Genomic DNA, 14193 nt, shown 5'->3' with positions numbered 1-14193 from the left:
CCATCAAACGCACGGGAGGCATGTTGAGACGGACCACCCTGACATGTATAAAAATTTTCAAAATATTATATTAGCCTTGATGTAGTCGTGTACAGTCATGTAAGGTATCCATTACACAACCACAGTCGAGTGAAGTATTTATTACCCGACTGTGGTCGTGTATAGTAGAAAATGAAGTAGTGTATCAAAAATATTGAAGCAAATATATATTTTCGAAGACTGAGAAATACAAATAACCATAAACTAAAATCATTTGACTCAATAGAAAATGAAACAAATATTACAACAACAAAGCAATCAAATCAAAAGTTCCAAAGTCGATGCTCATAAATAGGCTGCAACTTAGTATTTTGTTTACTAAGTAATGAACTTATTGGATAATAAATAAGTTAGTATCGCAGTATTTTGTTACTTACTCCCCTCATAACAGATATGCATAAATAGGTAAACAATTTATGGCATAAATTACAGCATAGTTTAATAGAACAGTGACTTACCTTTTTTTTTATGACCTTAGCTGGTATTGATGCTGATTTATTTAAATGTTCTGGAGGCAATGTTCTTGGACCACTGGAGGTGGGTGCACCATCTGAATCACTATCATCAGGAAAACCATCAAAACTATTTAACTCACTATCATGTGATTCATTATCTTCATGTGAAGGATTTTCTTCTGCATGACTATCTGACTCAATAGCATTATCATTCTCTTCACCGATCTCTTCAAGCCACTCATCTTCACTAAAATAGCTCATGTAATGCTTATTTGCCTCGACATCTCCGGTAGCATGTAATTTTTCTATGAAAACCATCCTGGAGGCTTTTTTATTCAATACATTCATTTGAATCTCTTCAAACTCTTTAGGCTTTGTTGATTTCCATCTCAAAATCCTTGGAAATAAATCACCATAACGCTTTGCACATTTATCACCGATGACGGAAACTGCTTCATATGCCCACACCTGTATAATCATTGACACAATTTATTTTCAGCAAAAAAATTGGTAAATTCTAAATAGAAAGATAATACTCAATAAGCGATTAATAAATTAGTTTAGTTTTGTTACCATAAAAGCATGAGGGAAACCATGTACACTATACGTTGCTCCCTTGTATTTAGAATCCGCAGTTGACTTCTTCTTAGGCTTCGCCACATGCTCTGCAACGCCTTTTCTCAAACTACCAATGGTCATCTTGAAAGAAATGCGTCCCCAGGGAAATTCATTAAACTCGGTAAAATTGTCCACAAGGAGTACATTAGTTTCATTTATATGATTTCTATTCTCCTTTCCAAGTAACACGGACTCAACAAAATACAACATGGCCAGCTTGACCATTTTCATATCATCAGTTGACTTAGCCTGCAAGAACTTTGTACGAAGTTCTTGTGTTGTGATTGCACAATTTCCATCTAGGAACTCATCATCTATTGTGTAATCATCATCATTATTTTCAATATCGGGCTCATACGATGGACTGCAATCTAAGCCTGTCACCAAGGCAAACTCCTCCAATGAAAATCGAATATTTTTTCGTCCGATCCTAAACCACATTGCATTTTCATCTGATTTCACTTCTCTCAATAATATGCTGTGGAGTAACTGAGCAGAAAACTTTAACTCTTTCACATCCAAAAAATGACCGAAACAAGAACACCTGAAAATATTTTTCTACGCCTCAGAGAGTTTATCTTTAATGTCCTTCACTGCCTGTAGTGATGATCGATTTGAAATCTTTGCTTTGAAGTATTCAGATTCCTTGATCTTCGGTTCCATCTGCATAAATACAAAAACATTTATCAATCAATATATAAAATGATTGAAAAGTTACATAATAATATATTTTAAACCAATCATAAAAATTACACGACATACTAGTCGAGCAAATCATTCATTACACGACTACAGTCGAGTAAATCATTCATTACACAACTACAGTCGAGTAAATCATTCATTACACGACTACAGTTGAGTAAAACATGCATTGATCTACAGTCTACTATATAAACTATAGATTTTTTGTAACATTGGAAATACAGTGTTCATACCCAACGCATGTCCAGTGAAGAATTCTTTACAAACTACAGTCCAGTAAAGAACTAATTATGCGAATATAGTGGAGTAAAATGTTCATACCCGACTGCTGTCGAGTAAAGTATTCATCACATAACAACAGTCATGTAAAGAATTCTTTACTCGACAGCAGTTGTGTATGAAATTCTTTACTCGACAGGTAAAGAAATTCTTTACACGACAGCAGTTGTGTAAAGAATTCTTTACACGACTTCGGGGTAAAAGTCAGGTAAATAAATGCCTTACACAACTACATTGGAGAATTCTTTACACGACTCCATAGTAAAAGTCATGTAAAGAAATTCTTTACACAACTGCATTGGAGGTTAGATTATAATAACAACTAAAAAAAGGAAATTGAACTGCAAATCACAACCATAGACTACACATAGTAGAATACAATTAATTAAACGAAATCAATAAAAAAAATATAAACAAATTAATTGGTGAGATATATCAACAGTGAACTGTTCAGCTCCTGAATCAACTTTAGTTATGGCCATTTTATGTGATTTCAACATTGAAGTATTTGCAGGTACTATACAGAGGCATCTTAGTTCTCATATTGTGATTTCAACATTGAAGTACTTCCCAATTTCAAAATACTGGTAACAGAAACACATTTTGGCAGTAAAACATTTTTCCTGACAAATTTGTAAACCACAAGTTATTCCTCTTTTTCTCTTTTCTAATCTAACATTATTAATCAAATAAACTGCAATTAATTTGTTCAATGACTTTATCACAGCTTCATGAACTAATTTCAAGACAACTCCTAGTCTTAGTTCTCAACTGTAAGTATTGAAGTTGGGTTGATTATTTCTCGATAGAAATGACACCAAATTCGAAATTGATGTGCATTTTATATGTGTAATTTGCCCAAAAAGAATTAAAGATTCAAGAACCTTGCAAGGAGAGAAAGTTGCCGTGTGTGCAAATGTGGTCCACTTAAATAAAAATGAAATTATGGAGACGAACAAAACAACAAAATGTACACGTTGCCATCTACATTCACTCAAAACTCAATTCGCTTAACCGGGCCATATACTCCTCATGGATGGAAAGTAAAATCTTAGTCCCACCTAACATTTCCACAGATATTAAATTGATAAATTACCTTCAATTTTTCTCGTTTTACTTATTTTGCCGCGTTTCGACGAGAGTGTAGAAGAGTTGTTGTAAAATGGAAGATGAGACGCTGAAGGAGAGTGGGGGAATTGCAGCTACTGGTTTGCACAAAAGCGTCGTCGATTTACTTGTTTTGCTGCGTTTCGGCTAGAGCGTGTAGAAGAATTGTTGTAAAATTACAGGGATTTGTAAAATGGAGAAAGAGAAATCCAGAAGAAGGGTTGAAGGAGACGTTGTTCTGTTCGTGAGAGAATTGGGGGTTTTGTTAATTGGTTGTGGTAGTTTGGTTGATTTAGGTTTTTCATTAGGTTAATTTCGTAACTGCACATAAAAAAAAGCATATACAGATAATTTTTAAGTATGGGGGTATTTTTAGACAAATACCCTATTTTTGGGGTATACCACAGACAAATCCCTGAATTTTGACTATCTCCAAATATAATTTCGGAAAAATCTATTCACATTTAAGGGAGAGGTGGTCGGTATATGGGGCTTGAACATCGATCACCAAATCCCATGAGAATAAATCATGAGTCTATTAACCATTAGTACCAAATATTTCTTTTAAGTTGGGAGATATTAATTAAAAATAAAGAAATTTAAATGCTTTTCATTTTTCAAAGTAAGAGCATATAACTATTAAGTTTTTTTTTACATAGTTTTATTAATAATTTTTAGCCTGAAATATAAATATGAGGCAGCGATTTCAATTAATTTGGGACCCATATCACGTTGGCTTCTCCATCTTTTTTAGGCATGGCATGCATGCTTACCAAAAATCCAAGGACTTTTAATTTCTTTTAATTGTTTAATGAACCATAATAAAAATAAATAGTTTTGTTGAAGTTATGAATAAGAAGACCATTTGGTGGTCCTTCCACTTCGATGAATTCATAGCTTATAATGCAAGATCTAGCACAAGATTATATAAATGTATAAAATTTGTGGTCCAAAAATGAAAAAGAGGGAAAGAAAAAAGTTGAATACAAAGATTTATATATAATGATACAATAGAAAAAGGCATTTAAAAAAAATTTGTTGGACAACCCTACCTAAAGGAACCAATTTTAAATTCTAAAAGGCCTAATTTCATCTCTTTTTTAGATGATGAATCTCTATATATTATTTTAAATAAAAAGAATTAATCTAGTCTCTTTTTTATGTATTAAAAATTCTCACAAGTCACATGCATGTATATTAGTCAAAAAATTAGTTGTTATTATTTCATTTAGCGAGAACCTAAGAGATATATATACATGTATGTATGTATATGTATGTATATTATATTCCTCTGATGAGGACATCATCTTTGTCTTGTTAAAGTGAACATGTTAGTAAAATATAAAAAATACAGATTTTAATATATTAAAAACTGTGTATTTTATCTATTAGGATATTAAAATTAATTTTTTTTGTGTTTTATTGATATCCTGAGAAAATGAAAATGCCTTTACTAAATAATTATATATATATATATATAATAATGACACGACGGGGCCTAGGCCCAAAAGAGAACTCAGAATCATCTCTCCTCGGCCACTATTAAAAGCGTCTCTCATTTCTCAGGAATTGATTTTTGACCTTAACGTAAAAATGGGCTTGAAAAGGACACCACACATATCTAGTTTCTAGGCCCCTATTATTCTCTAACAAACATGGCCGAGATTAAAAATTATAGAACAAGATTTAACAATGATTAACATGCAATTGTAATGATGAGAAAGAGACATTACTAGCTATAGCCACTAAAAGAAATTTTGTACTTGAGAGAGTTGTTGATGCTTTTAAGAAGCCGTTTGTAATGGTTGATCTTACAAAATAGAATCATTATTAAGGACTTGTTTGTATTTATCATTTAACACTTAATTTGATTTGTTTACAATTAGTAGATTTAGTAGATGTTTTAACCTTTTTATATTTATATATAACTTGATACTTAAAATAAGTGATTTTTAAAGTAGAAATTTAGATTTCGAAAAATATCTAAATGACCGAAAATAAATCTTATTAAGTGTTTGGTGCTAAAAATAAAAGTAAATAATTCTTAACAACTCTATTTCTCATCATATCCATAAAGAGTTTTGAAGTTACAATACCCTAGTTTTAAAATTCGAATAGCCCTCTGTAATCAAAAGGGTTTTTGTATCCATTTTACAATATTTGAAAATATCCAAGCAATGGATTTCTTGTAATTGCATAATCTTTTTTTGAAAAAAAAAACAATGCAACAGCCTCAAAGGCTCAGAGGTGCAAAGAGGAAGAAGCACATAAACAAACCCCAATTATTATCTCTTCTTTACATGCTCTAAAAAGAATCAAATGTTTGGGCATCATTTTGGACCTTTGATATCTACCATAAACGCACCCCTTCAAGACATCAAATCCAAAATGCAGTCAATCTTGTCATGCTCAAAGCATTACATTCCAACAACACATGCTGTGTGGTTGAGTGACTGCAATTATAGGGCCTTATCCGTTCAATATAAAAAGTAACAGCAGAAAAACTTAGTGAGATATACACACTAGAGCATATTCCACAGCGGCGCAATATCTTTGCCAAAGTCAAAAGAGAAAATGATCGTCTTGCAATATGAAAATGAAATTATGGCTATAATTTTAGAGTGCAGCCCAATCACGCTTACAACTTCTTAATGGGATAATGGAAACTTCTTAATTTCTTCAATGTTCATATTTTGAATATTCAATATACGACTAGTACACTACACGTAAAAACTACCCAATATTTTTATTTGGATGGTAAACGGTTAATCACTTTTTAAATTATTTTTTAATATTATCTAGGCTGCATTATAAAAGAATCAATCCACGCTCTCCACGGAATTCCAATAAGAATATAAGTAAATTAAAATATAATATTTCTATAAAAAGTTACAATGCTTATGATAATTTTTTTCCCCGATACCCAATTACCCATGATAAATTGATATCTCAATAGATAAATATAATAAACACCTTTGGATTATTGGCATTTAGCATGGGAAGTCCAATGAATTATAAAAATTAATTTATCTTAAAGAAATATATATATATTTAATTACTTCAACATTGTTACTTATTTGTATTGCCGACAATAGTAAAAGACTCATTTCACCCATAGGTCACTTTAAGGTCCAATAGACAAGTCCAATATTTCTCTCGCGTCGTGGAGATTCCATTTATAGAAACAAACAATTAATTTCCTTTAAGATGTAAAGTTGATCAAAAATCCCAAAATACAATGTATTTTTGCAAATATTTCTTCAAAATTTTGAGTTTCATTAAGCAATAAAAATTGATCCGTAATATACTAGGACTCTAAATTTAGACATTTATTTTAGTTTAATCCAAAATGTCTATTGTGCTTTGTTCAGAAATCTACTCTCACTAAGGTACAAGAAAAAAAAAATTCTATCATTATTTAAAGAGAATGAAACTGTAAGTATCGTACTATCGACTCTTGAAGGCATGAAAAACACTGACCTACAACCGCAGATGCACGGCAGTGATGATTTTTTTTATTATTATTATTGTAATAGTTGTTTGAATTTGAGCATATATTTATTTATCTTCTTATCTAATGACAGTATCTGAGCTATCTTGATTCCTTTGCATTATCCCATGCCCCATTTTGGCACTATCCACAACACTAACATAATTGTTTGGCCCCTTCCAAATCGGTAAACGCCAAAAGGGAATCCTTCCTGCAAAGCACTTATCAGAAACAGAAAGCACCAACATGGCCAATTTATACTCAGAGACAGGCTATAATTTGATCATCTGTCTTCGTCACATGACGGATCAATTCTACATGTACTTTAGCAATATGTTTCTTGAAAATATAACATTCCAATTAAACAATCCATGTGTGTATATGATTACAAATCCTCAAGTGATACCTTGAACATCTCTATCTACAGAATCTTAGACCTTTTTCACAATACTTGAGTATTAAAAAAAAAAAAACAACAATGGTTGTTGATGCGGGATTCCGGTTCTCCTCGTTCTACGATCAGGATTTCTGCCCGATCAACTTCTTCACGACCAGAAGGTCTTCTCGTGAGGCTTCTTCTCCAGAGGTTCCTGCGCACACAGACAAGTCAGAGTACGCCGGTTGTTTTCCCGGCGCAAACCCTCCGACGCTCAAGTCAGATATGAAGGTTCGGAGAACGCTCGCCACAGATCTTATGGCTTTTTCCTGGTTTTCTCTTCTTTTGAATTTCTTTTTTAATCTCAAAAATGCTAATCCTTTTACCTTCGTTGGCTACCTTTTTATAGGCTTCCCCTGAATCCCAGTCTTCCATTTTTTTCGAGACGGTATGGGACTCTGACTGCTGCGTTATGGGCAAACGCAGGATCTTGCGTGTTACGCCACGGTTCTGGGGAAAGCGTGGCTGTCGTGGTTCTGTGAGATCTTGTGTGTTACGCCACGGTTCTGGGGAAAGCGTGGCTGTCGTGGTTCTGTGAGATCTTGCGTGTTACGCCACGGTTCTGGGGAAAGCGTGGCTGTCGTGGTTCTGTGAGATCTTGCGTGTTACGCCACGGTTCTGGGGAAAGCGTGGCTGTCGTGCCTAGATTCTCGGGCTGGGGAGCCTGTCTTGCCAACTGCCGTCGACCGGGTCTCCTCGCCTCTCGACCTCTAGCCGAAATGGCCTTATGCCTCTTACAAGAAATTGGCCTCGCGGATGACGTGCTCGTGGATGAGCAGGACATTTCTGCTCCTGCTCCCCCGCGCACCAGGCTTTTACGGGACATACCGGTTCGCAGAACTCTGCCATCAGATATCTGCTCACCATGCCTGGTCTCGTCGACGTATTTCTCCCAAACACCGGTCCCCCAGTTTCTGGTATTGGGTAATGTAGTGGACCAGCAGTAGAAACTCGTTAGTACTCGCTCGTGTGGGATTGGAAAAGGCTGCCAAGAGTCATGTCGCATTTAATTGCGGACGAGGTGACGTGGCAGAAATCCCCCCCTCCATTTGAATTTCAAACCGACGGTTATGAGACCCTCGGGATTCGGCGCCGTTAAATGCTGGCAACCCAAGAGTCCGTCCTCATTAGGAAAACCAATCCTCTCGAACGGCATATTCATCATTCACTCCGTCTCTGTCTCTGTCTCTCCGGCAAAGAAGTTCCGGCATAAAAGGCCTCTATCTCTGACTTTCACCGACTGAACCATTACTTCAGGTATTTCTTCTATCTCCTTGGTCTCGGATAGTTGTAGATAATTTCTCTTCTCTTCTGTTTGGGTAGTAGTTGGTGGTGTTGTGGTTAGAGCTTAGGGAATGTCGAAGGGTAAAGAGAAAGTCGTTGAGATTGATGACGACGAACTAAGTTTCCTGCCCGGTCCGCTCACTGATCCTGCTTTTGACCCCGGGATCCCCTTAGAACCCGTCAGGTTTAGTGTCGGGACTAGTGCTAGGAGGATGTCCCCCCAAACAACCTCCACGAGCGAAAGCAATGGCGAGGAGGGACCTTCTGGCTCTGAGGACACCTTAAGTGAGAATGGGGAAGGTGACTCTGGTGAGGTGTCTCCATCTGGAACATCACGACCAGAAGAACGGGGTACAGTAGGAGGCAAAGCCTTGTCGCGCGATTATGCCATTAATTACATGACGTGCACGACCTTGTTTGACGAGCTCAATGACCTCCGGCTTAGGTATAGCATTCCTGGTGAGATACCTCTCAAGGTCCCAGGAAAGAAGGATGCTCCCAGCCGGCCTCCCAGGGGATACGTTACCCTGTTTCTAGAGAGCTTTAAGTACGGGCTGAGGTGTCCCTTGCAACCCTACTTTGCCCGGATACTTAACGGGCTAAATCTAGCTCCTGGTCAGCTGAATCCCAATGGGTGGAGAGTGCTCTCTGGTCTGTTCATCTTGTGGGACAGATGTTGCCAAAGCGAGCCCACGGTTGATGAGGTGAAGCACCTGTACCAGCTAAAGAGCAGCCCTAAAGATGCCGGCTGGTACTACTTCCAATCTAGCACCAAGAGCCGGAAACCCATAACCGATCTTCCGACCGGTGGTGGTGGGACTTGGAAGAGGAAATTCTTTTTTGCTGGGGGTCCTTGGGGTCAAGTTGCACAAATAGACGGGAAGGATTGTCGCGTCCCACCCCGTTTCACGGTCCCAGGTTGCCTGCTCGCTCTAGATGTCTTGCATCCATAATTGTTCTTGCTTTTCTCTTTTTTTTTTTTTTTGGCTTGTCTCTAACCAAGTGTCTGTTTGTGTTGTAGTTTCTTGGGGTGTCCACTTCCCGCTTGAACCTGAACAGCTCAAACGGGTCGAGGCTGTACTAGCCAATTCCTGCTCAAGCCGAGAACTGTTAACTACATACAACTTGCTCGAGTCTCGCTTGATACTTCCTGGCCATAGGATGGAGGACGCTGTGATTGGGGCTCTGACCCAAAAACGTTCCCGACCTCCAACCACGAAGAGGGACCAGAGTAAGGATGCCCCTACTGCAAAGCGGGCCAACATCGTGCAGCAGGTCCCACCCTTGAAGATTTTACCTCCTGCTCCTGTAAAAGTCGGGGAAGCTAGTAGAGCAGCCACAGATCATGCTTCCTCTTCTCCTCCTATCGGGCCTCGATCTCGCTTACCTGACAGCCGAGCAGAACACCTGATCCCTTACCTCAATGAGTTAACTAAACTCGTGAGCAAGAAGGACCTGGAGGACTTTGATGGCCGCACCTTGGGTGAGCTGGTGGGGGCCATGCAGCATAGCGCTTTCCACCTCAGCTGCATGACCACCTATTACAAGGCTAAGGTTGGCCGCTACGACCGGAAGATGAAGGAGGATATTCAATCGGCGACGACCAGAGCTGACGTTGCCGAGAAGAAAGCAGGGGAGCTGAATCTCGAGAATCTGAAGCTGATAGAGCAAGAATCACTTGCTCAAGCAAAAGCCATTTCCCTCGAGGAGGAGCTTACCAAGGTCAAGGAGGATCTGCAAAGGCAGAAGGCTATGTATGAGGCTCAGCTCGAATCTCTCCGCGACTCCCACCGAGCTCAGGTCGAGAACTTGGAGAGGGAGCCTGACCACCAGTACGACCAGGGACTTCGGCATTCCTATTGTTGCATCATGGCCGTCCTTGGGAAGCAACACCCTGATCTGAAGATGGACGACCTTGCAGCTGGTGTTGCTCAACATATGGACGAGGAGGCGGCCAAGGAAGATGCCGATGGGGTAGAGCCGATCGTGGTCGAGGAGGAAGACTCTCCTCCTCGTGCAGTCCCTGCTGATGTTGGCGAGGCGAGCACCCCCCCGGACGCAACTGGTGATACCCCTCCTGCACCTGTGGAGGTCCAGCCAACCGATGCTGCCGGGCTTACTGATCCACCATCTTCTTGATATATCTCTTGTATTATAATGAACAATGTTCATGAAGATTATCCCCTCTGTTAGTTATTAACAAATTAATAAAAATGGTTTTTGATTACTTTCTTGTGTTGTAAGTGTGAATTAATTTTCGGTTAAGAATCTGCTTGTCTTTGTCTGGACGAGCAGGTTCTGGCTTGGCTCATGGTTTTGCCACATGCCTTTGGGGATTCTTCAATGCCTGGGATTCGGCTCGCCTTCGCGCGGTCGAGCAGATCTTGGCACGCTTGGCTTCTGCCTCGCCCTAAAACAGGCTTTGAGACTTTGTCGAGCCTTTGCATGCCTTGGATTCTTCGAGGATTGGGATTCTGCTCGCCTTCTCGTGGCCGAGCAGATCCTGGCATGCTTGGCTTCTGTCTCGCCACAAGGCAGGCTTTGAGACTTGGTGAGCCTTTGCATGCCTTGGATAATTTCTTCAAAGCTTGGGATTCTGCTAGCCTTCTCGTGGCCGAGCAGATCCTGGCATGCTTGGCTTCTGTCTCGCCATAAGACAGGCTTTGAGACTTGGTGAGCCTTTGCATGCCTTGGATAATTTCTTCAAAGCTTGGGATTCTGCTAGCCTTCTCGTGGCCGAGCAGATCCTGGCATGCTTGGCTTCTGTCTCGCCATAAGACAGGCTTTGAGACTTGGTGAGCCTTTGCATGCCTTGGATAATTTCTTCAAAGCTTGGGATTCTGCTAGCCTTCTCGTGGCCGAGCAGATCCTGGCATGCTTGGCTTCTGTCTCGCCATAAGACAGGCTTTGAGACTTGGTGAGCCTTTGCATGCCCTGGATAATTTCTTCAAAGCTTGGGATTCTGTTAGCCTTCTCGTGGCCGAGCAGATCCTGGCATGCTTGGCTTCTGTCTCGCCATAAGACAGGCTTTGAGACTTGGTGAGCCTTTGCATGCCTTGGATAATTTCCTCGGTTTCAATCAAAAGAAATTCCTCGACGTTCTATTAATGGCAGGATTCGGCTTACATGAAATTGTTTGGACATAAAACGTGAAAGATAAACGATAATGAACATAAGCAAAAATAGCTTTCAAATGTCAACAAGTCTCACTGGAAGTATTTTCGGAGGTGTGCTGCGTTCCATGGGCGTTTCACCTCGTGGCCGTCCGTGCGAACCAGCTTGTAAGCTCCGGGTCCCGCTATCTGCTTGACTCTATATGGCCCTTCCCAATTCGGTCCCAGCACTCCTTGAGTCGAATCTTTGGTGCTCTGATTAACTCTTCTCAGTACCCAGTCTCCGACCCTGAATTGCCGTATGTTCACCTTCTAGTTATAATACCGAGCAACCCTCTGTTGATAAATGACTGATCGCTCGGCCGCTTGCTCCCTCCTTTCCGTTAGCAGATCAAGGTTCAAACATATCTGCTCATCGTTCTCCTGCTCATTGAAATGACCTGTCCGGTGTGTGGGCGTCCCTATCTCAGCCGGCACGACCGCTTCATGTCCGAAAGCCAAAGCGAACGGTGTCTCCCCAGTTGCGATTTTGTGGGTTGTTCTGTATGCCCATAGCACACCTGACAGCTCGTCAACCCACGTACCCTTTTTTGCTCCAAGCCTGGTTTTCAAAAGCCTCTTGATGGTCTTGTTGGCTGCTTCTACTTGTCCATTCGATTGAGGGTGAGCAGGCGAGCAATACTTCAGCTCTATCCCGAGGTTCTGGCAGAACTCCCTGAAGCTGCGATTATCGAACTGCCTGCCATTATCCGTTACCAAGGCATAAGGGATCCCGTATCGACAGACCAGGTTTCTCCACACGAAGTCTGTTGTTTTCTTCTCTGTGATCCTGCTAAGGGCTTCTACCTCTATCCACTTCGTGAAGTAATCTATAGCAACTATTGCATGTGTTGCTGCTCCTCGTGCCTTTGGCAATGGGCCGATCAGATCAATTCCCCATTGAGCAAATGGCCAGGGGGAGGTCATGGAGGTGAGCTTCTCTGGTGGTTGGTTAGAGAAATTTGCAAAACTCTGGCAGCTTACACAACTCCTGGTCTTCTCTTGCGCATCCTGGTGCATTGTCGGCCAGAAATATCCCTGCCTTAGAACCTTGTGGGCCAGGGATTTCCCGCCAGAATGATTTCCGCAAATTCCTTCATGTACTTCTCTCAGTACGTAATCCGCGTCGTCCTCATCCAGACACCGAAGGAACGGTAGTGTATATCCTCGCCGATATAGTACCCCATCAATCATCGTGTATCTCGAGGCCTGGGCTCTAATCTTGCGAGCTTGCAGCTTATCTGGTGGTAATACCCCGTCTCTAAAGTATGAAACTATCGGGTCCCTCCACGAGCGTTTTTGTTCTATCCGCAACACCCCCAAATTCTGATCGATACTTGGGCTGGACTTCACCTCCAGAGGGACCGACTTTGGCATTTTTGGGTCGGCTACTGCTGCCATCCTAGCCAAAATGTCTGCTCGACTATTCTGCTCCCTGGGGATTTGTATCACCTCCACTGTTTCGAACTTCCCCATCATCTGCCTGACTATCTTCAGGTACTGCTCCATCTTCTCTTCTCTTGGTTGGAATCTTTCACTGACATGATTCGCAACCAGCTGGGAATCAGTTCTAATCTTAACTCTGTCTGCTTTCACGGCCTTAGCCAATTCTAGACCTGCTATCAAGGCTTCATACTCTGCCTGGTTATTCGTGGCTGCAAATTCCAACTTCACAGCATAAGAGATCTCCTCCCCCTCTGGGCCTTCCAAGACAATCCTTGCTCCTGAACCCCGCTCCCCTGATGACCCATCCACAGACACCTGCCATACTTGAGTTTCGTCATTGCCTATAACCGCATCTTGTTGACCTAAGCATACTTCGGGCTCTGTGAATTCAGCTATGAAATCGGCCATTGCCTGGGCTTTTATCGCTGCGCGGGGTTTATAGTCTATGTCGAACTCGCTCAGCTCTACAGCCCACCTGACGAGCCGACCAGAGGCATCTGGCTTGTGCAGAGTCTGACGTAATGGCTAGTTTGTTATTACCGAGACCGGGAATGCTTGAAAATATGGCCTCAACTTCCGAGCAGCAACCACAAGGGCAAGTGCCCATTTCTCCAACGGCGGGTATCTGGTCTCAGCGTCGAGCAGGGCCTTGCTGGTGTAGTATATCGGATACTGAACTCCTTCTTCCTCTCTCACCAGAACAGAACTGGCGGCCCGATCCGATATCGTCAAATACAGATATAACTTGTCCCCATCCTTTGGTGTGGACAGCAGCGGAGCTTGTTGCAAGTATTGCTTCAAGTTCCGGAGGGCTTCCTCGCATTCTGGGGTCCATTCTGTTTTCTTTCCCCTCCTTATCACTTGAAAGAATGGCTGACACTTATCTGTAGCCTTGGATATGAATCTGCTCAACGCCGCCAACCTCCCCGTGAGGCTCTGCATCTCCTTCAGGTTACGAGGAGACGTCATTTGCACAATCGCCTGGATTTTCTCGGGATTTGCTTCAATCCCCCTATGGCTCACCATGAATCCAAGGAATTTCCCTGACTCGACCCCAAAAGCACACTTCTCCGGGTTGAGCTTCATCTTATACTTCCTCAGAAGCTCGAATGTCTCCTCGAGGTGTCTGACATGTTCCTTCGGAATTTTGGACTTGGTGATCATGTCATCCACGTACACCTCCAT

At 41.2% G+C, this 14193-nt stretch overlaps 2 protein-coding genes across 2 annotated transcripts in view; both read left to right on the top strand.

Moving 5' to 3' along the window:
• The window catches only part of LOC102625788 (putative inactive cadmium/zinc-transporting ATPase HMA3), a 104573-nt gene that overhangs the window by 49197 nt on the left and 41183 nt on the right, over positions 1-14193 (top strand). The window lies entirely within an intron of this gene.
• On the top strand, positions 8482-10549 carry LOC127902177 (uncharacterized). The gene is made up of 3 exons (XM_052440991.1): positions 8482-9061; positions 9432-10210; positions 10316-10549. The coding sequence occupies exons 1-3, from the start codon at positions 8482-8484 to the stop codon at positions 10547-10549; spliced, it is 1593 nt and encodes a 530-aa protein (XP_052296951.1).

Source organism: Citrus sinensis, chromosome 5 (genome assembly GCF_022201045.2).
Source record: "Citrus sinensis cultivar Valencia sweet orange chromosome 5, DVS_A1.0, whole genome shotgun sequence".
NCBI classification, from domain to species: domain Eukaryota; kingdom Viridiplantae; phylum Streptophyta; class Magnoliopsida; order Sapindales; family Rutaceae; genus Citrus; species Citrus sinensis.
The sequence above is the reverse complement of the archived record's forward strand: the minus strand, read 5'-3'. Positions and strand labels throughout refer to the sequence as shown.